The 24,708-nt window shown below is 57.5% G+C and overlaps 1 protein-coding gene across 2 annotated transcripts in view; it reads left to right on the forward strand.

Annotated features, from left to right (window-relative positions):
* The window catches only part of PLA2G4C (phospholipase A2 group IVC), a 33,951-nt gene extending 10,316 nt beyond the window's left edge, over positions 1 to 23,635 (forward strand). For both annotated transcript variants that reach the window (XM_008252598.4, XM_051837440.2), the window contains 14 exons: positions 440 to 629; positions 3,340 to 3,460; positions 4,503 to 4,643; positions 6,306 to 6,359; positions 7,285 to 7,338; positions 7,899 to 8,012; positions 10,456 to 10,569; positions 11,672 to 11,878; positions 14,304 to 14,399; positions 16,613 to 16,767; positions 17,046 to 17,217; positions 17,764 to 17,914; positions 20,462 to 20,671; positions 22,362 to 23,635. In XM_008252598.4, the coding sequence (XP_008250820.2) occupies positions 440 to 629; positions 3,340 to 3,460; positions 4,503 to 4,643; positions 6,306 to 6,359; positions 7,285 to 7,338; positions 7,899 to 8,012; positions 10,456 to 10,569; positions 11,672 to 11,878; positions 14,304 to 14,399; positions 16,613 to 16,767; positions 17,046 to 17,217; positions 17,764 to 17,914; positions 20,462 to 20,671; positions 22,362 to 22,809 (2,227 nt within the window). In that variant the 3' untranslated portion in view covers positions 22,810 to 23,635. The remainder of the gene's footprint in view (positions 1 to 439; positions 630 to 3,339; positions 3,461 to 4,502; positions 4,644 to 6,305; positions 6,360 to 7,284; positions 7,339 to 7,898; positions 8,013 to 10,455; positions 10,570 to 11,671; positions 11,879 to 14,303; positions 14,400 to 16,612; positions 16,768 to 17,045; positions 17,218 to 17,763; positions 17,915 to 20,461; positions 20,672 to 22,361) is intronic.
* The last annotated feature ends 1,073 nt before the right edge of the window (positions 23,636 to 24,708 follow it).

A 24,708-nucleotide genomic window follows, 5' to 3' on the forward strand; every position in this document is an offset into this window, starting at 1 on the left:
ACTGGTTAATGGAGACAGTTGCATGAAGAGCGGAGAAGCAGAGTGTGGGAGTGAGGCAGGTCCTGCAGGGTCTCACCCAGGACCCCAGGACGCCCTGAAGCCTGTCTTACATGCTGAGCGGTATGGCACAGTGTTTAAGAGAACTGCCTCGCTACACAACCCCGGGGTGCTGCCGGCACAGGGATCTCATGGTCTGTTACTCTGCGGCACACGACACTGCACCTCAGCCCTCCTATTCTCGGCTGAAGTCCTTGCAGGCTGTGCATTCTCATTCCATGGTGTTCTTTGTGTTTTTTTGTGAATTGCTCACCACTTCCTCTGATCACCACCCTACCTATGAGGAAGATATGCAGAGCCAATGCCCTCCTGCCCGCACCCTCCCCGCTTTCCTGGTCCACACTTCTGGCTCCCAACCCGCTCCCCTGCCCCTGTCCGCCAGGGCGATGTCCTCGTTCTACAATAACGAGGGTAACACGAAAGACACAGAGGATGACCTGAAACGTCGATTCGACCAGAAGGACTGGGACCTGACCCAGAGCATGTACAGAACCATCCAGGCGGCAAAGGAGGACACTTACTCTCTGACCGACTTTTGGGCCTACATGGTGGTCACCAAACATACCCGAGAAGTAAGTGGTTCCCGCCCAGGACCCCTGAGGAGGGTGGCCAGAGAGCCCAGACCTCTTCCAAATCTGGTCACTTGGATGTGGCCTTGAAACTGAAGTATGTTGGGGTTTGCTTGCAAGTAGCAGAACTGGACTCTGATTCGCTGATGCAAAGTGATCCAGTGATAGCACTTATTGGGAAGATCCAGGGGCCCCCAAGAGCAGGAAGGGTCCAAAGCAAAAGCTCTCTCCATCCCTTCATCTCTCCTTGGCTGCTCAGTATCTTGTATTCACGTCTGTCTGCGCTTGTGTCTGGCTCTCGTATGTCAGGAGGACTTCGTATTTCTGCTTCTCTGTGCACAGAACAGCAAGTGTTTCCCGCACCCCCGGATGCCAGCTGGGTTCACCCTGGGAGCCTCCCACCGGCTGTCCTGGGATGCCGCCCACACTGCTTGAAGACGTGGCTTGCCAGCTCAGTGTGGGGTCCGAATGGGTGTGGCTCCCAGGGTGACCTCAACACGGGGTGCTGTTCTCACAGAAGAGGGTTTAGGATGATCGTGTATCTAACCGCTGGGTTGGGTTGAGCAGTGGTCCCACTCTTAGAAATGGGAGCAGCAGGACATAGAAAGCCTGACCTGTGGGATGGAGACAAGGAGAGGGGAGGAGACTGAAGTTACTGTGGTTGGGAGTAGGGTTTCCACAGGGCTGTGTCACCTGGGTGAACAGGTGTGGTTCAGCAATGACAGAGGGGACCAGGTACGCGTGGCCACTGGGAGCATAGAGCTGGGGTTTTCTCCCTCTCCCTCTCTCTCTGACCCCCACCCTCCAGTGGTAACTTGATATTCTCTCAAGCTTCATCGAGGTATAGTGGGCACACACAGAATTGAACATGCATCCAGATTTAACGTCTGCATGTTGATGAGCTGAGACATATGCACACACCTGTGATACCATCACCACAATCAAGATTCCAGACATACCCATCACCTCCAGAATTTACCTCGTGTTCTTCTGTGCTCTGTGTGGACATGGGAAGGGGAGGGGATAAGGACACTTAACATGAGATCTGCCCTCTTAAATGACACTAGGTGGAAGGAGCCAGTCGCAGACGGACTAACGCGGGCGATTGCACCTCCAACCTCGCAGAAGTGGAGAATGTAGCAGTGGCTCCCAGGGCCAGGGTGGGGAAGAGGGAAATGGAAGGCGTTGCTCAGTGGGTGTAATGTTTAAGTTAGGCAGCACGAGTCGGCTCCAGAGCTTTGCTGTCCAACGTAGGGCCTGCAGCGGATGGCACTGCGCCCCCTAAGGCGCATTGAGGGGGAGGCTGTCCTGAGCGCAACGCACGCATCTTACCTGTGGACGCCAGCCCTGCCAGTCTTGCTCGTGGAGAACATATGGAGGCCCCCTTGAGAATCCTCCACTGGGTAACTCCCACCCAGTCACACCCTCTTTGGCTGCACTAATTTTCCAAAAGTATTCAAAATAGAAGTTCCCCAGCCCAGTGAATGCTTTCAGTTCCTAGATACAAATTCTGCTTGAGCCCCATGACATACGGAGGTAGCCCTAAGACAACATGGTCTGGGGTCAGGCTTGTCACCAAGACCAGTTAACTCAGTTAAAACTCCAGGCTTTGCAGATAGAAACCCTGCGTTTATACACAGCGCAGGGACTGGTGTTGTGGCACTGCAGGTTAAACCGCTGCCTGCGACGCCAGCATCCCCTGTGCGTACCAGCTCAAGTCCCGGCTGTTCCACTTCCAGACCAGCTCCCTGCTAATGCATCTGGGAAGGCAGCAGAGGATGGGTCCCAGCCACCCATGAGGGAGACCTGGATGGAGTTCTTGGCTCCTGGTTGCAGCCTGACCCATCCCCAACCACTGCAGCCATTTGGGGAATGAACCAGTGGATAGAAAGTTGCTTTCTCTATCTCTCCCTCTCTCTCTCTCTGTAACTCTGCCTTTCAAATAAATGAGTGACTATTTAAGAAAATAAAGAGAGTCCCTATTATAGAGAGGAGAAGGAAGCCGAGGAAGGAGATGAGGGACAGTGCCCAGGTTGACCCAGTGAGTAGATGGTGAACATGAGGGACCAAGCAGAGCAGTCTGCCTCCAGAGCCTGCACTCAAATAAATAAATAAATAAAGTAAATAAAGTTTTGTTTATTTGAAAGGCAGAGTGGGGAGTAGGGAGGATACAGAGACAGAGAGAGAGAGAAAGATCTTCCTTCCACTGGTTCACTCCCCAAATGGCTGCAACAGCTGGGGCGGGGCTGGGCTGAAGCCAGGAGCCTGGAACTCCATCCGGGTCTTCCATGCGGGTGCAGAGACCCAAGCACTTGGGCCATCTCCCGCTGCTTTCCCAGGTGCATTAGCAGGGAGCTGGATCAGAAGGGACTTGAACCCGTGCCTGTATGGGATGCCAGCATCACAGGAGGCGGCTTAGCCTCCTACACCACAGCTCTGGCTCCAAGAGAGCCTGAACTCTTAACCAACCCCAAAGTCACCTCCCCAGGCACAGGAGGAGGTGCACAGGCAAGGCTGGAGTTGGCACTTCCCAGGGGGACCAAGGAGCGGGATGTACAAAAAAGCGGTCATTTTAAAGCCGTTCATTGACCACCTACTGTGGCTGCTGAGCCCGTCGTTGAAAGGAGTCTTCAAAGATGAACAGGAAGGAGAAGGCAGGACACTGCAGCCGAGGGAGCACCCCGTGCGTCATCTCGGCACTCTCTACCCAAAGCTGCAGGAATCCTGCTTGTCCAGCATGAAGCAGCCTGTGGACGAAGGAAGGCTGCCCTACCCGCTCTTTGCAGCCATCGATGTTGACTTCCAAACCGCCTGGAAGGAGAAGAAATCCCAGAGTAAGAGAATACCTGGAGGGAGGGGCAGGGGAGGGGTTGCAAGGCACGGAGGGAGTGAGTGTGGGGGTGTCTTCCTGCCGCTGCCCGTGGTGAGCCCAGGAGAGCGCGGGGAAGGCCCAGAGTCACCGCAGGGCACACGCTTGCTCTGCGTGCACGGGGACAGTGAGAGCCAGCGCGGGGCCTCTTTCCTCTTCACAGGTCAGCTTCACCCAGATGCTCTTGACTTTGCAGCCTGGCTGGTTCCTCTCTGGGCCCCAGGCTCTCTCAGAGATCCAGCCCTCCTGAGCCAGGTCCCCAAGCATACACTGTGTGTGCTCACCTGATGGCTCCCCATCCGTCAGGCAATGCTCCCGGTGCCTGGACGTCATCTCCTGAATGCTTCACCCCTTGCCCCCCAGGAGGGACCCCTGTGCCGTTTCCCCACCAGCATAGGCACAGCTAACTCTCCTTCCCATAACATCCCAAAATCCAGTCCTTTCCAAAACCTGTAAGTCACCTCTCCTCATTGAAACCCCTAGTCCTCGCTCCACCACCCCTAAGCCACCCGGGCTCACGGTCTGGAGGACTTGTACTTACTTCCTCACTGACCGCCCTGTCCCGGGAGGTCACCTCCTTCCGTGGCGGTCTGATGGACAGCCCCAGACTGAAAAAATCTGACCCTGTGCTTTCCCTCCTTGAAATGCCCCGCTGACCTCCCAAGTGCCCACAGATCGGTCTTATAGCCATGAGGCCTGACCCCTCCCCACACTCCCAGGCCTGGGAGGCTGTACGATGGAGGAGGAGAAAGATGGAGATGAGGGCTCAGGCTCTGGGGAATATGGGGAACAGGAAGCCACAGAGATTGTGAACCACCACCAGCTTGACAGCGGCTCTCAACAGCCATGGGACGAGATGCCCACGTGGCCTCTGAGCCCACACACAGGCAGAGATGTTCCAGCGTCTGGGTTGCCAGTCCTCCTCCAACAGATTTGCTCTCTCCGAGCACCTGCTGCATTCTGGGCTCCGTGGGTGCCGGGGACTCACTCTTGTTTGTCCTGCCCAGAGACCTGGTTTGAGTTCACGCCTCACCACGCCGGCTACCCTGCGCTCGGGGCCTACGTCTCCACCACCCACTTTGGAAGCAGATTTGAGAACGGGAAACTGATCGAAGCTAAGCCTGAGCGAGATCTGGCCTTCCTGAAAGGTGGGTCCTGGCATCGTGGGGAGGGGACGGGAAGTCGGGGGAGGCGGTTTTGCCCCTGGCTCTGCCCAGCTCCTGTTTACAAGTATTTCTGGGAGGAAAGAAAAGGCCCTGGGGGCTTCCTAAGGAAGGGGCTTTGTTCTTCCTGCTGAGGAACCAGTTTGTCCAGGGGCTCCTTAATAGCACAAATCGCAGAGTCTTAGCAGACAACCTAGGAGAGGCAGCAGGATGGCAAGGGCTCAGATCCAGGGCTGCAGCTGCCAAGAGCGAGATCCAGGATGTGTTCAGGGCATCAGCAAAACAAAGGGCCTACAATTTTCTTTAACAAAAAGAGTGATGGAACAAGCAAGTGTGTGGGCTAACAGTTAAGACACCTGCCTCCCATGTGGGAGTGTCTGGCTCCTGACTCCAGATTCCCACTAATGCAGGCCCTGGGAGGCAGCGCTGAGGGCTCACGTAGCTGGGTCCCTGCCACCCACGTGGGAGACCTGGATTGAGTTCCAAACCCCTGGCTTCAGCGCCAAGCATTGTGGGCACTTGAGGAGTGAACTAGTAGAGGGGAACTCTGTGTGTGTGTGTGAGCATGTGAGTGTGCGTGTGTCTCCCTCTCAAAACACATCAACAACAAAAACAACCAGGTATTTACACAAAGAAAAATAAAAAACCATTAAAGAAGTGGTGGTGCAATCGGAACTTGCCGAGGTTTTCTTGATTGTCGCTTTGACAGTCATCCTACTTTCAGGATGGCACCGTGAACCTCGCAGCATGCAGGGGCTGGAAGGTGTCCCCCGTGGGATCAGATGGCGTCACTGCATGGGACCAGTCCAGCTGAGTTGTCACATTCGGGGAGGGGCATGTACCCGAGGGTGTGGCTGTGGCAGCTGTGGCGGGTCTCACAAACAGAAACAGCTAGTGGCGGGGACAACTCAAGGATGGTTGAATTTCCACTTATTCAGCAAATAATTCAGATACACACTTGAGCCATTATCCAGGCTTCCCAGTGTCTCCATCAGCAGGAAGCAGGAGCCAGAGTTCGGGGTCGGACCCAGGGTCCCCTGTAGGACAGGGGCATCCTAACCACTAGGCCACACAACCATCCTAGGTCTAATTTTGTCACAAAACAAAGAGACAGGAGCAAGCAGCCGCCAACACAGGCTTTGCTCAGCAGGGTTGAGCTTGGGTTTCTGCTCCTCCACCCATGTTGCATTTACACTCACCCTCTGCGTCTGCCACGGTGGCCATGTCCACTGAGTTGGCCCCTTTTCAGGAAGAGGGCAACACCTCCCAGGAGCCCCCCCCCCCCGCCGTGCCATCTGCCCAGACCAGGGCTTGACCTCCCCCTAGCTGCGAGGCAGGCCGAGAGATCTTTGCCCTGTCCACTTCTGTCCCGAGAAGTGCAGATGCAGATGCAGAGCTTGGGGTGGCCTTGGGGCGGTCAACAGTGGCTGGCTGGCTGGCTCCATCCACAGCGTGGTCCCCAGAACAGGCACCCCATCTGTCTTGTTTACTGCTGCCTTCTAGAAAAGTGCCCGGTGCTCTTGCCGCTTCCTGAGTGCAGGAACAGTCGTCCCTCCCAGCGCAGAGTCGCACGGTGACTTACACCCACTGCCGGGTGTCAGAGCTGTGGGGGGAGGCGTTCTGACTGCATTTCTGTTTCTTCTGCAGGTTTATGGGGAAGCGCTCTAGCTAGCATGGAAGCCATTAAGGAGTGCATTATGGGTGAGTGGAGAACAGAGTGGTCAGTGCCTAGAGGTTATTTTCCACGAGGGAATCGGCAGTGCTTTCCTGGTCCATGGCAGAAGGGAGAGCCGCACTTCTTTGTTCAGACAACTGCACGTTCTAGCAAATCGCTGCCGCTTTTCACACACTCACTGTGGGCAGCTGGAAAGACTGCCTGGGACGGAGTGGCGCCCTGGGACACAGGAGCCCTGTGGCCGCTGGGAGGTTACTTAACCCCTCTGGCCTCAGTGTGTGCATCTGTAACCGGAGAGTCACTGTGGTTATGTGGGCAGGCCCACTGCTTAAACTCTGTGACCCAATGCCCCCGGCCAGAACGTGGAGAAGAGAGCAGTCCCCAGCCTCACGTATTGGATGGGAGGTTTCAGTGACCAGATGTGTATAAGGTACTTAGGGCAGCGCCTCGCTGGGTCTTGTTACTGACAGTTCACAGCTGTAACTACTCATCATTCATTTAACACCTAAGCTAAGAGATGTCCCCAGGTAGCCAAGCACAGTGGTGGGTCGTACGCGCAAGTATTGTCCTTTGACCATGGTGTTCGCCGTACGTTGTTTCAAGGTCAGTCTGATAGAAGCGTGAGCTTGTGGGATACATCGGAATTTCACTTCCACAGTGGGCCTTGCTAAGCTGGCTCTTAGCCGGGGTCTCCTAACGTGTTTGCTTGTTTGCCATTTCCATGGTATAAATGTCCCCTCCCTGGCCAGTTTGAGTTCACTGAACACAAAGGTGGAAGGCAGGTGTACAAACCAGCTCCTGGGGCCTTCCGCGGGCTCCGGCCCGGCACTGCCATTTCTAGCTCAGAGATGCCTCCCGCCCCAGGTCATCTATATTTGCTTTAAAAACGGCCAACACCATCGCTGGTGGCTTTGGTGCACCGTCAGTGTTCTCACCTCTGTTGTCTTGCAGAAAAGTTACAGAAATGGAAAGAAAGCTTGCATCCGAAGTGTGAGTACAGAGAAGGTAAGCACCCTGCCTCGCTGTGCATCAGTAGTGAGAACACGGAGGGGGCAGTGGCTCAGAGCCAGCCGTCGGCAACCCATCCCCCCTGAGGTGGATACTGCTGGTGTCGGCCCTGCTCCACTGGCCATCACTCGGGCTTGAACGTACTCCCCAGAGTTCACAGTGACAGTGCTGGGAGTGTGGGGGGTGTCTCATGACCTAGTGAGAGGGGACTGGCTCAGGTGAATGGGCGATGGTGTCATCTCGGGAGGGGTTAATTATCACGAGAGGGGGTCCTGAGGAACGGGGGTGCTCTCTTCACCGCGCTCCATCTACCACGGTTGCAGGAGAAGGCACTGGCAAGCTGTAAGACCTTCCCCAAGACTGTGTGGGCAGGCGTCATGAGAGAGAGACAGGGAGAGGTGGGACATAGGAGACAGAGAGGAAAGGGTTATATTTCGCTCACCCAGAAGAAGGGTGGCCCACCCCGACCTGTCCTGCAGGCGGGGTCTCAGGAATCCAACCTCTTTGCATCTGGTTGCTCCTCCTCTCCACCCAAGATCTCCTTGTTTGTCCCACAGTAACCTTGAAAGGCATGGCCATCAACAAGTCCGGTCACGTCGGTCTCACAGGTCAGTCACACGGCCCCCAGAGGAGACTGCAGTACAGCATGCCCAGTCACGTCGGTCTCACAGGTCAGTCACACAGCCCCCGGAACTGCAGGGGAGGCAGGCAGCGTGGTCCTGTGTGCCAGGGTGCAAGTTCCTGGTGCCAGCCAGTGGGGCTGCTGTCGAGCTGGTTTTCTGTGACTGTAATGAGATACCTGAGGCTGGGCAGTGTTGCAGAGAAAGGAGGTTTATTTGGGTCACAGCTGTGGCAGCAGCTGCTTTGCTGGCAGAGCCATGGGCCATGCAGGCATAGCATGGCAAGAGACAGGCTGGGCACCTGGGTCTCTGCAGGTCTCTCTGTGTCTTCTTACAGAGCCAGGGCTCCAGCACGGGGGCTTCCCCCGTGGCCGCCCCTGACCCTCATCGCCTCCCAGCAGCCCTGCCTCTCAACAGATCTGGTTTCCACCTCTTACTCTCTCACAGTGGGGGTGACATTTCTTTAGTTACTTTTAACTGCTTTTTTTAATTAATATAAAGAGAAAAGATTTCATGTCATTCATCGATACAATTCTGAGAATATAATGATGCTTCCCCTCGCATCCTCGCTCTTGCTCCCTTTCTTTTTTAATTTTTGCAATACCATATTTTTGCTTTTCTTTATAGTCAAAGGTTTGATGCCCCACTAAATGGTTCAACAAGTAAAAAGTAGAAAGACCACTGTCCCACAGCAATATAGACAGGGGCTGTGAACAGTAATCAAATCCCAAGATGTCCATTTCACTCGTACACATTAAATTTTTTATATTCCATGTACTAGCTACAACCCAGAGAAGAATGTGCTATTGTCCTTTGGGGTCTGGCTTATCCCAGGAAGCATCACCATCTCCAGTTGCCTCCGTTTTGTGGCAAAAGTCAGGATCTTACTTTTTTTTTTTTTTTATGGCTGAGTAGACCATTTTCTTTATGTAGCCATCAGCGGATGGCCATCTGGGTCCATCCCAGAACTTAGCTCTTGTGAGCTGCTGTAAACGTGGGGGCTCAGGTGGCTCGCTCATATGCTGATTTCAGCTCCTTTGGATAAATCCCCTGGAGTGGGATGGCTGGGTCATTTTTAGTTTTCTGAGGAATCTCCGTTCTGTCTGCTATAATGGTTGCACAGTTCACGTTCCGTAGGGATTCTGGTTCAACACACAAGCCTTGCGGGCCTTGGCCACGCCCAAACCACAGCAGTGGGGTTGGGGGGAGGCCCTCCTCTAGGTGCAGAACAGGGACTCCCCATATCCCCACGTGGCAGAAGGAAGGCCCGGGAGGCCCGGGAGGCCCCCTCGAAGGGCACTGACCCCACTCAGGAGGGCTCCACGCTCACATCATCATCACCTGTCAGAGGCCGGGCCTCCTAAGTCCACCCTAACCATTGCAGGTTGGGACCCCAGCCTGGGACTTGGGGGCCACCAAGCACTCTGGTCATCCCCGTCTCACTCTCTCTGCTCTGGACACAAACACCCCCTTCTCAGTCCCACCTCAGGGTCTCTGCACCCACTATTTTCCCTCAGAAACCCACAGGCCTCCCTCCCATCCTCCACCCAGGGGCTTTGCTCAAAATGCCACGTCCTCAGAGAAGCCTTCCCTGACCACCCTCCTCATGCCCCCGCCCCCAGCAAGCCGGTTTTCCTCCTGGTTCTGGCTGCCCAGAGCACACCACATGTGGCTTCCCTGTTTTTGGTCGCTTCCACTCTCCGGAGCCCTGGGGCCCGCATAGGGGGTGCCCGAGATTGGAAAGTCCTCGTTTGGAACCTGAGGCGACGTCAGCCTGCCTCACACTCGGCCTTGGATGTGCGCCCGGGCCTTGTCCCTTCCTCAGTGCCTAGGGACGGAACCCGAGCTGATGCGCTCGGAGCTGCTAGGGGTGCGGAGGCGGGGAACGCGTGTGCCATCCCCGGCTCCCGGGAGCCTGGGACGCGGGAAGCTGAGGCCTGAGGGTGACGTCAGGGTGTGAGGGGGAAGGAGAGGCCCCGCCGGAACCCGAGATGCGTGCGGGAAGCCTTTGACGGAGCCGGAAACTGAGGCCTGAGAGCCGGAAGTTGAGGCCGGAGACTGACGTCAGGGTGTGAAGGGGAATGAGAGGCCCCTGTGGTCCTGGGAGGAACCCCATCTCTCGCATCCTGGGCCGACGGGCACGCCGCTCGAGCTCAGCTGTCCCCATCTTACGGTGGCTCCAGTTTGGGGGTGGCGGAGGTTGCCCCCATCTCCTGTTGGGTCCCCTGAAGCGAACGAAGTCTAGGCGGCAGTGAGGTCTCCTCCTCTGGGGCCAGGGAGTTTCCGTCCCTCAGCTGTATCCACGTCCATCATGGGCTAAGGGTGGGCCTGGGAGGGACGTCCACTCTCAGGTACCTTCCCCGTGGCAAAGCCTTCACGAGCAAAGCTCACAGCGGCCGGGGCGTGGACCCCCGCATCGGTAGAGACCCGAGGGGACTGGGGGAGGCAGCAAGGCACCAGGGACCTTGAGGGTGAGCGCTTGCTGTCTCAGCAGGGTCGGAGGTGGACGAGGCTCTGCTGGATCTGCTGCTGGCCTACGTCCAGGATCCCAGCTCCAGCAGCGTCATCGACAGGCTCCAGGCCCTGCAGCTGCAGCTCGCAAGGGAAGGTTTGTGCACCAGGGGGTGCCCGCAACCCCTGCGCGGTGGGGACCACGGGGCTGGGAGGCCGTGATGCAGGGGTGGCTGCTTCCCCTTGACCCTCACCGGCTCCTCTGGCGAGAGGGAGGAGGCGGGGGTCAGGGGAGGCGCCGAGCCAACAGGAATGTAATCAGCCTTGGGGACTCATTCGAAGCACTGCGTCATCGGGCATCCACGATGACGTCACTGGGCCACGGCCTCTCAGGGACCAGCGCCCCACGCATGTGTGGTCTGTCTTGGACCATGAACTAAGCAGAGCGGCTGGGGCTGGGGAACGCAGGGTCCTGAGAAGGGCGTTCAGCTCCTGCCGATGGTCAGCATTCCGGGAGGAGGGACCCCTGCTTCCAGGCAGCGTGGACTCAGCCCTGCGCTCTGTCCAAACGCCTCAATGTCCAGTCCTCACCACCATCCCATGGCAGAAGCGCCAAGAGATTGAGTGGTCCAGCCCAGGGGACACAGCTCATAAACAGCAGTGCTGGGTTCAGATCCGCCTCCTCTGGCCCCAGGATGCACCAGGGCGATCCGTAACAGTTACCAGCCAGAACACCTGGGGTCTGTGGGAAATCTTCCTCCTTTTCAGTGCTGCTGACTAATTCCTGGTTGCTTTAGCACATGGGTGAACGTGTTTGGGGACAGGATCTGGTTGCCACAGAATTCCCGTGAGAGACAGAGCAGGGGAAGAACCTGGGCATGTGCCTCAGTGCCTCCTTCTCTGTGCAGTGGGGTACCCTAGGGCCTTCCTCACAGGGATGGGGGAAGGTGGGAGGAGGGAGTGCACGCTGCAGCCGCAGGTGGGCCTGGCACAGGTGGGAGCAGTCACATCAACAATGACTCACTCCTGATTCGTGGGTGTGGCTGAGAGCAGATGAGGAGAGGGCTTGGAAGTGAGCCCTGGAGTAGAGTCAAGAGAGACTGGACAGTAAGAGCCACTGAGGCCACAGCGGGGAGAGAGAAGGTGACATGGAGAAGGCACAGCCCGCATAGGAGGAGATGCTGGGCATCGTGAAAGGTGAGATGGAACCGGGGACACAGATGGTCCGAGGGGGTGACCACCTGGGTTTCTCGAGACAGGTCGAGAGGTTGAGCCCGAACACACCTGGCTGGCTGAGATGATCCAGCATTGGAGCAGCATCCCCCCGGAAGAGCAGGGCCAGTTCCTGGAATACCTGGTGTATAGCTTCACGAGAGAAGAGGAGACCCCTGTAGGCAGTGAGAGGAGTGGCCCGATGATGCAGTGCAGAATGTACAGTCCGATGAGCACCGTGAAGAACATCTTCCGTGAGTGCTGATCCGTGAGCCCCCGCCCCCTCCTACTCGCCCATGGTCCCGCAAGGTGGCAGCTGCAGGAAGCAGCCAGATTCCCACGGTCCATGCACGCACTGGGGTGTCCTGAGTTGTTGGTGCAGGTTGGAGGGGATGGACCAGGTTCTCACAGTCGCGAAGAGATGGAGAGTAGACAGGTGAGCCAGCCACAAACAGGACCACCTAGACGGAGCGAAACTCCATGGAGACGGAAGGAGGGGAGAGTGCAGGCGGCTGGTGAGGAGGTGTGGCAGGAAACTGGGACAGAGAGGCGGGACACACCAAGGCTCTTAGCAGGGAAAACAGCTTGATTCTTCTGCCAGCTGGTCCAGGGGAGGGTTCAGTCTCCAAATTCCGGGTCTCAAGCAAAGCAAGGCATGGTCTGATGTCCCCAGCTCAGACAACTGTTAAGCTTCCTTATGCATACTGTTATACCGGCTTTGGGCTACAGCGATTGCACTGCCCACACAGCCGCCACACAAAGTCACCCCCCGTGTGCACCTGTGGCTGACCTCGCTGGATTTGTGGTGTTTCTCAGGAAACCCCTCCACCCCCCATTCCAGGTTTCTTTGTTCTTTTCTATCTGGAGGGGAGGGGCCCCTAGGGGTCCCTGCCACAGAGGAGGGGCTGCAAGAACCACTTACTAAGCCCGCTGCCTGGGAGCACCAGAGACAGCCCCGGGCCCTGCACAGCCGGCCTCTAGGGCTTCCGCTGTGAGCCACCAAAAGTCTGTTCCCTTTGAAGACTCCAGCTACCTAGCAGCTGTCAAGGAGAGGAGAGCCTCGTTCTCTATCTTCAGGCTTTACCTCTCCCTCTCTCCTCTCTTTTGAAAAATGGCTGTCACATTCAAAATGGTGCGTGTTTTACAGTGGGGGCCACCGATGTCCTGAGCCGTGGACATTGTGTACTATCCGGATTGAAGTAAACATGTCTATTTCCGCGAGCGCTCATCCTTTCTTTGGGGTGACAGCATTCGAGACCCTCCCTCCTAGCCTTGTGAAGTAGGCAATGCAGTGGCATTGTCTGCAGTCACCCTATGGGCAATACAAGAACGCATTTCTCCTAACTACAGTGTAGAGCCCGTCAGCCAGCCAATCTTTCTGCCAGCCCCCCAACTCTCCTCAGCCTCTGATGGCCACCATTCCACTCTCCACTTCCATAACGTCAGCTTGTTTAGATCCCACATGCGCGTGGGGTCATGCGGTGCTTGTCTTTCGGTGCCTGGCTTATTTTCCCTTAATGCAGTGACCTCTGGTTCCAACCACGTCCATTGCAACTGACAGGGTTGCATCCTTTTGCTGGCTGAACACTATTTCATTGTGTGGACAGACCGCATTACCTTAACCATTCGTCAGTGGATGGTCACTTAGGTTCATCTCTTTTTTAATCTTACATAAATTCCTGGTTTTAGTCTCTTTAGGGTGAACTCTGTCCACTCCTTGGTTTCCCTTGTATATAATTTAAATAGCAAGCCAGCCACTAACTTGGTGCCTTTGAGATATTCTTGGTCAGGCTCCCTTTATTAATATCGTTTTTTATTTGAGAGACAGAGACGGAACCCCCAGCCACTGGTTTGCCCCCTAAGTGCCTTCAATGGCCAAGGTTAAAGCCAGAAACTCGGTTGAGGTCTGCCACGTGCGTGTAGGAAGCAAATTCCTTGAGTCATCGTGGCCACCTCCCAGGGTGTGCATTACCAGGAAGCTGGAGTCAGGAGCCAGGGCTGGGAACGGTGCCATTCACTCCAGGGTGGGATGCAGCTGTCCTAACTGCTGAGCCAAGTGCCCCGCTCCCTGTAGCCAGGGTTGAGGAAGAAGGAAGGCGTCTTTAAGGCGATAGCTGAAAAGCCGAGGATGGGGAAAGTCAGATGAGATGCTCAGGTCACCCCCCTGTGGGTCATGGGGAGAGATGAGGTTTGTGGCAGAAGCCTCCGGTACACTCTTCCGAAAAGATCTGACTCAAATAAGAACCCTGGAGGCTTGTGGGAAATAAGACGAAAAGATAACATTTATTTTGTGTGCAACGTATGAAACGCACACACAGAAAGCGTGTACTAGAAGATGTTACGTGTGGGTGTCTAGAAGTTTCTGCGAGACTTCTGAAGTACCCTCCTCTATCCTAACTTACCAGACAACATAAGGGTGATGCGGCGATTCCGCCTTGGTGGCTGAACCCAGACCAAAGGCGACTGCCTCCTGGCCATGCCCCCTGGGGCCTTTCCTCTGCCTGCACTGTCCCTGTGTCTTCCTCAGACTTAACGACTTGCGTCCTGTTAGGGTCGTGACATCATGCAGCCTCACTGTCCCGCTTTCAGGCTCTGTCCCCAGTAGTCACATGGGGGGCTCGGGTTCACCATGAGTTCAGCCCTTCCCACTCACTCTGGCCCTCTCCGTTCTCCCTCTAGAGTCTTTGACGAAGTCTTACTATTTTATGACTAAAACTGCATTGTGCTGTTACAAGTGGGAATGGGGGACCATCCACAACTTCCTGTACAGACATGGTGAGAAGCCTGGATCCTCCCTCCAGTGGGGACTGGATGGGTGGGGGTGGGGGGGGTGGGGAGGGACAAGAAAGATCTCAGGCCTGTCCCTCACCCAGAGCTGTGAGGGCCTTCCTGTGAGTGCTGGTTCCCCTGGCAAGATGTGTGACCTTGTTGGTGTGAGTTCAAGGCACTGTGAAAAGCCCAGTCCCTGAAAAGTCGGAACCCAAGCTCAATGTGGGCCTGTTGTAAGATCTGATCTGAAACACACCTGATGTGTTTTCCTCCCGCGGGGCTGACCCCATCCATCGTGTAGAACTGACACCAGTCGGCTTCCGTGGCTGGTGGGCACCCTCTCCCATGGCCATACCCACCCTTCACCTTTGAACTGCCCCCATGCTGTTGTGGGGAGACAGTGCTGAACATCTTTGTGTGCTGGGCCCTGCTGGCTCCGTGCAGGTCATGACAGGTGCATCAGCCAGGGAGGTGAGTCCCAACCCACACCCTCTTGTTCAGGGCTGGGCAAGGCTTGAGGAGTCACGTGACCACTGGCCCACCTTGTGCAGCTGTAGCGAGAAACCCGCAGCTGAGGACTCGTGAAACAAAGGGGTTTATTCGTAAAGCTCATGGCTTCAGAGTCTGAAAGTCTGAGCTCAGGCAGCCCCATGTGGTCAGCCTCTGAGGAGGGCCCCATGGCTGCTTGGCAGGAGAACACAAAGGGAGACAGCGATGTGCAGAAGACACCAAGCCTGTGGGGCGGCCTTGCTCTGTAACAACCCTCGCTCTGGAGAACTCACTGCGCGAGGCCAAGCTTCATCCCTTCCAGGGGTGGTGACCCAGTTACCTTCCTCTAGGTCCCACCTCTTAAAAGTTCCCATGTCCTCAACCCCACTGCACCGAGAGCCAAGCTTCCAGCCCACACGCCCTGGGGGCTGCACTCAGCTGATGTCCCAGCCAGAGCAGGAGTAAACCCTGGCTGAACATTGCGCAGGGCACAGGGGCTGCAGCTGTCTGCACAAAGCTGGCCTCGGAAGAGACTGTCCAGTGTGCACGCCCCGGGCCACGGGATAGGTGTTTTAGCAACAAATTCCTCCCGAAGGAGCTGGAGGAGATCATTCCGCAGCCGCAACAGAAGGCACTGGCAGAGGCACTGGACTTGTGGTCAGGGAAGCCACAACACAACACCACACATGGGGCCTCCAACCACTTATTTATTTGAAAGGCAGAATCACAGAGAGGGAGAGACAGAAAGAGGCCTTCCAGCTGCTGATTCACTCCCCAGATGGCCACAATGGGTGGGGCTGGGAGAGGTGGAAGCCAGAAGCCAGGAACTCCATCTGGGTCTCCCACAGGGGTAGCAGGGACACAAACACCTGGGCCATCTTGAGCTGCTGTCCCAGGTGCATTAGCAGGGAGCTGGACTGGAAGTGGAGCAGCTAGGACTGGAACCGGGTGCCCACATGGGATGCCAGTGTGGCAGGCAGTGGCTTCACCACTGCACCACAACCCTGGCCCCAGCCACGCATGCTTTCTTACAGTTCTGGGTGCCAGGTGCCTGAGCTGCCTCAGCAGGGTTGACTGTGTCCGCAGCCCCCTCGTCGGCCTGCAGCTGGCTGTCTTCTGCATCCTCACCTGGTCGCCCCCTGTGTGTGTTTGTGTCCTGGTGTCTTCTTAGAAGGATACCTGTCCTGTGGGACTGGGGCCCACCAAAAAATAAAACCCATCTCTGTCAGACCCTGCCTCCAAGCACGGGCACAGTCTGAGATCCTGGGGTTACGACTGCACCCTGGAATGGAGGGTGGGTCTGCGGCCTGGTGATGAAGTCACCGCCCGGGACGTCCACATTCCATATTGGACAGCCTGAGTTTTAGTTTGAGTCCCGGCTCCACTCCCAATTCCAGCTTCCTGCTTTATGGGCACCCTGGGAGGCGGCAGGTGACGGCTCAAGTACTTGGGTCCCTGCCATTCACATAGGAGATCTGGATTGAGTTCCCTGCTCCGAGCTGCAGCACTGGGGAGTGAACCAGTGGACAGAAGATTCTCCGTGTGTGTCTGTCTCTCAAATAAGTAAAATGTCTGAAACCTCAGCACACGCACAGGGAGGTCACAGTTCAGCCCACTGCCAGCTCCCTCACCACTCCAGCAATGGTCATTTTTCCCATTCTCCTGCTGTGTGTGCCAGCCTCGCTTCCGGTCCCAGCAAATCCCTGCTCCTCTCTTCCCGGCCGCTGCAGGTGCCATCGCCGACAAGACCATGCGCAGCCGGGAGCTCCTGCACCTGGTGGACGCGGGCTTTGCCATCAACACCCCCTACCCACTCGTGCTGCCCCCCTCGCGCAAGGCTCAGCTCATCCTCTCCTTTGACTTCAGCGCCGGCGATCCTTTTGAGGTATCGAGAGGGCGTGGGAAGGAGCTGAGGCAGGCTGGGAGGTGGGCACAGGGAAGAGCTGGCTGCAGGCCCTGGAGGCCAAGTCCACTCATCTGGGCACACAGTGGCCCTCGGGACGAAGCTGCTGAGCGGGAGAAAATGCAAGCACAGAGTGTGCCTTCAGGGAACGCTCATCCCCACCCGGCCGCACCCTGCTCTGCCGGGCGTGGGGGTCTTCACCGAGGCTCCCGGGCGTCTCCTGGCCGGTCCTGAGACAGGTGCCACTGCCTCCCTCCCAGACCATCAGGGCTACGGCTGACTACTGCCACCGCCACAAGATCGCCTTCCCTGCTGTGGAGGAGGCCATGCTGAAGAAGTGGGCCAAAGCCCCCGACAGCTGCTATGTCCTGAGAGGGGACGCCGGGCCTGTCGTGATGCACTTTCCCCTGTTCAACAAGGACACCTGTGGAGGTGGGTGCATGGGGGGCGGGGTGGGGGCCCCTGCCAGGGCATCTTGGCCATCCTGCCCGCCCTGGGGCCTGTGGAGGGGTCATGGGTGTCTCTACATGTTGCCTCCATAGGCGGTATTCTTGCCCTGCCTGAATCTCCCATGTCTTCCACATCAGGGAATCCCATGGTGCTCACTCATGCTTAGGTGGGCAGCAGCTTGGACGACCCAGCCCCTGGGGTGGGCAGGGGAGTCCACCAGGCCCTGATGGTGACACTCCCCACACCAGCCTGGAAAGGCCTCTTGGCTTGGCTCCTGGCAGGAGACAAACGGGAGAGTAGGGGACAAAGCCCAAGTACCTTCCTCTTCTCAAGTGGGCCTCCCTGCAGGCAGGGGCTATCAGTAACAGAAATACAGAGAAACCCATGATCCAGGGCTGGACAAAGCCAAGTTGTGGGCCCTCTGCGTTTGGTCCTCATCTGTCACGTGCCAGCTCCTGGTGGCAAGCAGACAGGATTCTTTGTCAAAGCCCACGCCAAGCTTCCTTTCTTGGTCTGATCACTTCTCAGATGGAATTCAGGAATTGGTCAGCAAGTACGGCACCATCAAGCTGGCCAACACCTACACCTTGGAGAAGGTGACACAGCTGCTGGAGTTGTCCAAGAAGAACGTGAGACTGAACACAGAGCGTATCCTCCAAGAGATGCAAAAGGCGGCCAGGTAGGGGGCACCTTCTGCCGCACTGACCTGGGCTCCCCAAGGGCCACCACGGTCAGGGAAGCAAAGCCAGGTTTTCCCCACATGAGTTCGCTCCTCGGGGGACACAGGCCACAGGCAGCAAGTGGCTTTCTGAAGAAGAATAAAGCAGAGGGGAGCCATTTGCTGGGACTGCCATTAGCACCATGGGGGCAAGAGGTGCGGAGCCACCAGATAGTCCCCGGCAGTTGGGTGAAAGCAGGCCAGAGGTGAGCAGCCCGCGGACTCGTTTATTTCAGTTGGTGCAGCAGCTTATATAGACAAGGCAGCCAATCCTGTCAAGGGACAGTTTATGCCCTAACCAATCACAGCCTGTTGCCAGGCAGGCTCTGTTGCCAGGTGGGTTTGGAAGCCATTCCTGAGTAACTGACGCTCGCTTGCGAAAGGCCATCTTGATGTGGCCTTCTCATTCCACCACAGTGTGTGGCCACGCTGTGTCAGTGTAGACCATGTAGCTGGGGTGTCTAGAGGGCAAGCTCGCCTAGGATTTCTTTTTTTTAAGATTTTATTTTATTTATTAGAAAGACAAAATGACAGAGACTATGCGAGAGAGAGAGAGAGAGGAGAGAGATCGAGATCTTCCATCTGCTGGTTCACTCCCCAAATGGCCACAACTGCCAGAGCTGGGCCAAGCTAAAAGCCAGGAGCCAAGAGCTTCATCCAGGTCTTCATGCAGGGGCTCAAGGACTTGGGCCATCTTCTACTTATTTCCCAGTCCATAGCAGGGAGCTGGATCGGAAGTGGAGCAGCCAGGACTCCAACCAGTGCCCATATGGGATGCCGGTGTTGCAAGCAGTGGCTTCACCCACTATGCCAGGGTGCCGGCCTCAGCAGTCACCTTTTCAAATGAGCATCTGGATGCCATGTCCCACGCAGTTGTCACATCACCCAGGCAGCAGAGAGTGGAGGTCCAGACTGCAGGGGGAGCTTCAGGCAGGTCGGCACCTCCCCGGCCTCAGATTTGCCATCTGTAAGTGGGCAGGATTTGGGCAGCGCGTCTTCCTGGGCTGGAGATAATGCCCAATGGACACACGAAGCAATAGTCAGTGTTAGCGTTTTCAAGCCTCCTTCCTCAGAGTGCCATGACAGTCACTTGTCTGAGCTGGCCACAGATATTTTGCAGAAGGCCTCACCCAGTTGTGTGGTTGTGAGTGTCCCAAGCCGGCTCCAGGTGAGCTGAACAAAGAATGGAGCTCACTAGAAGGTGATGGACATCGAGGGTGTCAGGGCCACAGAGCAGCAGGAAGCAGCCCTCATCCCTGTGTCCCTCCCATCTCTCCCCATAGCTGCGTTCTGTCCCTGGCTGGTGCGTGCTTGAAGGCCACTGTCCCCAAGTGTAGTCGTAGCCCACCCCCGGGCGATCAGGCTGGTGTCACTGCAGAGGTCCGGTTGTCCCCCCAGGGTCATGAGACACCTCTGGCCCTGTCTTGAAGGAGCCAGGGCTCCCCAGGGCATCTCTCCCTCTGCACTGTTGGCATTTGGAGCAGTGGGGGGAGAAGAGAGAGAGAGAGAGGTCTTCCATCTGCTGGTTCACTCCCCAAATAGCTGCAAAGGCCAGGGCCGGGCCAGGCTGAAGCCAGGAACCAGGAGCTTCCTCCGGGTCTCCCACATGGGAGCAGCCTCAGCTGCTCTCCCAGGCATATTAGCAGCGAGCTGGGTTGGAAGTGGAGCAACCGGGACATGAATCAGTGCCCATATGGGCTGCTGGCATCGCAGGCAACAGCTTTACCCGCTACGCTCAGCGCCAGCCCCAGTGCTGTGCCCGGGTGTTTATCAGCACCCCCAGCCTCCACGCGTCCGGTGACAGCAGTTCAGCAAGGCTCCAGACGCAGCCAGACCAGGCTGTAGGGACCAGGGCTTTGCTGCAGGACTTGTCAGAGCCTTCAACGAGCTAACATGCTTTTTGAAAGAGAGGCGGGGTAAGCAGTGTTTCCCGCTTCTGTCTGACCTCAGCACACTGAGCCTTTCCAAGCAGCTGTGTTGCGTGGAGCCTGGTCCTGGGCTCTGCAGGAGAAGAAGCTAAGGAACTGGGAAAGTGCACGTGGAAAGTTCCAGAAGGGTTGGGCAAAAGAAGCAACCAGGTTGGGTCCGTTGAGAATGTCTTCCCTGGATTTGAATAATCCCCGTTCTGTGACGCTGGGCGCTGAGACTTGAGACAGCGTGCCAGATCCCCTGGCCCCAGTGGCAGTAATGATGGCACGAATGACGAGAGGCAGTCGTGTTGAAGGAAAGCACGTAGGGAAGTGGGTGCCGAGCTCGGGGGTGCTCCCTGCGGGTGCCCTGGGACAGACCTGGCTGATCCTCAACCCTTGGTGCTGTCACAGCAGAGGCCTTGCTGCAGGAATGGGAGGATGGACAGGGTGGGGGTGCGGTGGGGGTATAAGCTGTCGGCACCTGGACAGATGTGAGGCAGGACGCGCTGAGTGGCCGTCCCCGCTGGACCCTTTGCCGACCTGAGTGCGGGCTCCAGAGTAGCTTTTGGGTGAGATTCACGGCCTCCTCTCCCTCCAGTGCCAAGGAGCCCCCGGCAAGGCTCCGGTCTTACTGCATGGAGGGCGTGATGAGGTACCCTTTGGTGAAAGTGGCGGGGGTCATGGTGGAGGACAAGACGGAGGACGTGGTGGAGGACGTGGTAGAGGACGTGGCGGAGGGTGTCACGGGCTCCCGGGCCGTGAGCATCGAGATCACCAACAACACAGACGAGACGTTCACAGACCCCGTGTGAGTACCGTCCCTGTCCCCTTCTCCCCGTGGCGGGAACCCCCACGCTGGGATGAGCAAGGGCCTCAGCCGGTGTCCAGGCTTCCGGTTACCCAGGATGACGGCCTGGCCCCCCACCCAGGGGCCTGCAAGTGGGACACACTCCCTGTGCGACTCCGTCCAGACGCAGGCAAGGCAGAATCACAGCAAGTTCCTGAAAGCCCCCCCTCGCCGGGGACCCAGCCTGCGCTCATCCTCGCCGGTCCCCTCCCTGCAGGGAGTGGCTGCTGCCCGAGGGCTGGGCAGGTCACGTGGCCGGTGTGGGAAGCCTAGGGGTGCCTTCCACAGCCTCCACATGAGCCCTTGCTCCCAGGCACCACACCTGCTCCGCTCGCTGTCTGGCTTCTCAGTGAGCAGGCTGGGTAGATGCCCTGCAGCCTATCGGGTTGTCAAGTGGAGGAGAGAGAAAGCCACTCTGGGCCCTGCAGCTGGCCGTGTCCCCAAGCCCATATCTCCAGAGCCGTCCCCGGGACGGGGGTGGGGAGGTCATCTGCCGGCCACCAGTCTGCTACTTAGGGACCCACATTCCTTGCTAGGGATGCCGTAAGACACCGTGGTCTGGGGTCGAGACCAGACCCAGGTGTCCCCGAGGCCCTGCTCCTCGGCCTCTGCGTCCTCACGAGGTCTCCCTGTGCGCATGTCTGGGTCCCGGTCTCCTCCCCTCCACACTGGCTCAGGGCCCAGCCTGGAGACCGCATTGTAGCTGAGTGGCCTCTCAAAGCCTCAGTGTAAACCGGACGCTGGGTGTTGGAGCTTCTGCGCGGAAGCTGCAGGAAGGGGACTCGTGTTCCTTGCACACGCAGCCCTCTGGGCCACGGCTCCGAGAGCAGCAGGGCAGCGGGCGACTGGGTGCGGCCCGAACCCGGAACTCGTCCTGTACCCGAGCCCTGCCGACACATGGCACGTGACATGTGCCCCCTTCCTGTGCACGCGTTTTTGCCCGGTTAAGGAAGACAAACCCAGGGCTCCCTGGGGCTCTGCCGTGGACTCCACCCTCCCGGGTGCTGTCCGTGCACCTGCACGCCTGGCGTCTCCCGGGGTGCTGCAGGTGCAGCAGGCCAGTCGGGCGAGGCACGGGTTCTCGTGCCGCTTGCATCTTCCTGGCCGGAAATGTGACGCCAACAGCTGAGCCAAGGAGTCAGCCACAGAGTCAGGCAAAGGGCAGAGTGCCTTAGAGATGACGAAGTGCATGCTGGGGGCACCATAGGAACGGGGGGTCTGGGGAGGCATCAGGAGGAAGGGCTCTGCCAGGACTGGATGATGGGGGCAGGGGAGAACTGAGAAAGCAAGTGCAAAGGCCCTGGGGTAGAAATGACCTGGGTCTACACTAGGAACAGGAAAAAGGCGGTTATTGCTGGGTCGGTGTCAGGGTGGGCAGGCAGGGAGTGAGTGGGTTGGAGGAGGGGCTGAATTCTCGATCTCATGATACTTGATGCAGGCGGAAGAGTTGGTTCCTAGCCTGGTTCCTAGGGGCGGAGAAACACGTGCACGCTGCCCAGGAAGTGGAGGAGCTGGGGTGGGCGCCCGGTACTCTCCACAGAGGACAGACCATCTCTCCCCCGAGCCGCAGGCGCTCTGGAGAGGCGTCTGACTCCTCTGGGCTTGTCCAGTGTGCGGCCAGAGTGACTTCCACCTCCCGCTGTCCTCCCAGGTTCTACTGCCAGAGCGGCCACGCCCGGGAGGCCCCACCCCCCGTGCTGGCTCCCAAGCACACCATCAGCTGCTCCTTCACGAAGGCGAGCGCCAGCTTCCAGGGCAGCGTGGGCCTGCTGGTCTACCAGGGCAGGGCTGCCCACCTGGCCCTCCTGTTCTCCGTTCCCTTCAGCTACGCCCTGCACAGCATTGAGTTTGCCGTGGCCGTCCTGGCCGGGCCGGTCTCCACCGCCTCTCTGGAGCACATGTTCCACAGCATCATGCAGGGAACGTCCCCGGAGCTGAAGGTGGCCAGATGCGCCCTGAAGACCCCCCAGAACACCCTGCAGCTGGAGCACGACTCCCTGACCCTCAGGGCCGTCGTCTCCAACGTCCGCACAGCCAGAATGAAAGTGGTGGTGGAGCGCAAGGCTTGCCCTGCACACCCACTCACACCACAGTCCTAGCCACATAAGCAGCATGGCAGGAGCACGCTGTGTTGGTCTCTCGGAAGCCAAGGGAGGCTCTGAGAACACGATGGGTGCTCAGTTAGCGCTTGCTGACCAGCTCAGTGATGGACTGGGCGAGTTTGTCTCAGTCTGCCCGCCCTGCCAGCCGCCGCCCATGTCCCCCTGCGCTCTGCGGGCACCTCTGGCCCTTCGCTTCCCACCGCTCTCCCGCCCTTTGCTCCCTGCCTCCATGCGTCCTCCCCGCCACCTTTCCCAGCCCCGGCCTCTGCTGCCCTCCCCCGCTCTGCTCTTCCATCCGCCTTTCCTTCCGTCCTCTTCGGCGTGGAGCTTGGGACTGAGCTGAGGGCACCAGCTTCCCGCAAGCTCCCCAGGCCCATCATGTGGAGGACAGGTCATCGCACCATGGTGCCTGTGTCCCTGGGACGCCTGCCCGAGTGTCAAGGCCTTAGAGCCGTGCCTGGCGCGATCCGTACAGCAGCTATTCAAAACTTAAAGTGGCCTGGCGCTGTGGCGTAGTGGGTAAAGCCACCCCCTGCAGCACCGGCATCCCATATGGGTGCCGGTTCTAGTCCTGGCTGCTCCACTTCCGACCCAGCTCTCTGCTATGGCCTGGGAAAGCAGTAGAAGATGGCCCAAGTCCTTGGGGCCCTGCACCCACATGGGAGACCTGGAAGAAGCTCCTGGCTCCTGGCTTTGGATGGGCCCAGCTCCGGCCATTGGTGGGGTGAACCAGCGGATGGAAGATCCCCCTCCCTCTCTCTCTCTGCATCTGCTTCTCTGTAACTCTGCCTTTCAAATAAATGAATTTTTAAAACAAAATAAAGTGGTTGGATGGTGTCCTCCAACACACGTTGACGTGGGAACCCCAATGCGTGTGAGTGTGGCCGTCCACACGTGAGCAGTTATGGTGAAATCATCAGAGTGGTCCCAGTCCGCTGTGGGGGGCATCCTTACAGAAACGGAGGTGTGGACACAGAGACGGACACGCACACAGGAGGAGCGCCGCGTGACTGCCCCGTCACTACTGCGATGCTGCATCCCCAAGCCATGGAGCCCCCACGGTTGCCAGCAGACCACCAGCCGTCCCACTCTGCCCCGCGGGAACTCAGAAGTCCCTGTCGCCTTTGGCCGCGTCTCCCCAGTCTCTTCCAGCTCGAATAGTTCCTCAACCTTTCCTTGACTTTTGTGACCTTGATATCTGCGGAGCTAACCGGCCAGCTACTTTGCAGATCCTGCTTCCAATCCGGCCTCTCCGAAGTCGTCTTAGTATCACAAAAGCAGTGCCATGTTCTTGTCATGCTCTATGGGGCAGGGCCAAATTTTGACTTGCCACATAACTGACAAAGTTTATTTTAATCATTTGAGATGATATCTACCAGATTTTCCCACCATAAAACGATTCTTTCCTTTGATAGGGAGATACTTTGAGGCATGCAATATAGGAGCTTCTTGTGCCCCTCGCTATCATCCGTAATTTGTTATTCTCATTATTCATTTTCATTCTCCAATTCCCCAATGTGGCCAGTGGAGCTTCTCCAAGCCCCTCTGGATCCCCTGTAACTCTGAGCAATGCCTGTCCACTTCCTGGTCTACACGGAGAATCGGCCGTTCTGGTAGGAACCCTGGCTCGTTTCAGTGGAAGACAGTGTTTAGAAGTCCGGATCTGGCCAGTGGCACTCTCGATGGGGGATGTCACTGCTTGCCCGTCTTCCTAGTGAGAAAACTAGAAAATAACAGGGACGCCCTCCCCGCAGCTCTGAGGCTCCTGTTATGTCACTGCACTCTGAGGTCTCAGTACAAACCAGCGCCTGCCACGCCAGTATTCCACGAACTTCCCTTCCTGTATTAATAGCTCCCCTTTCTGATGCTGGGAGACCCACTTCCTGTTTCCCTTGG

The sequence above is a fragment of the Oryctolagus cuniculus genome, chromosome 18 (genome assembly GCF_964237555.1).
Source record: "Oryctolagus cuniculus chromosome 18, mOryCun1.1, whole genome shotgun sequence".
Taxonomy (NCBI): domain Eukaryota; kingdom Metazoa; phylum Chordata; class Mammalia; order Lagomorpha; family Leporidae; genus Oryctolagus; species Oryctolagus cuniculus.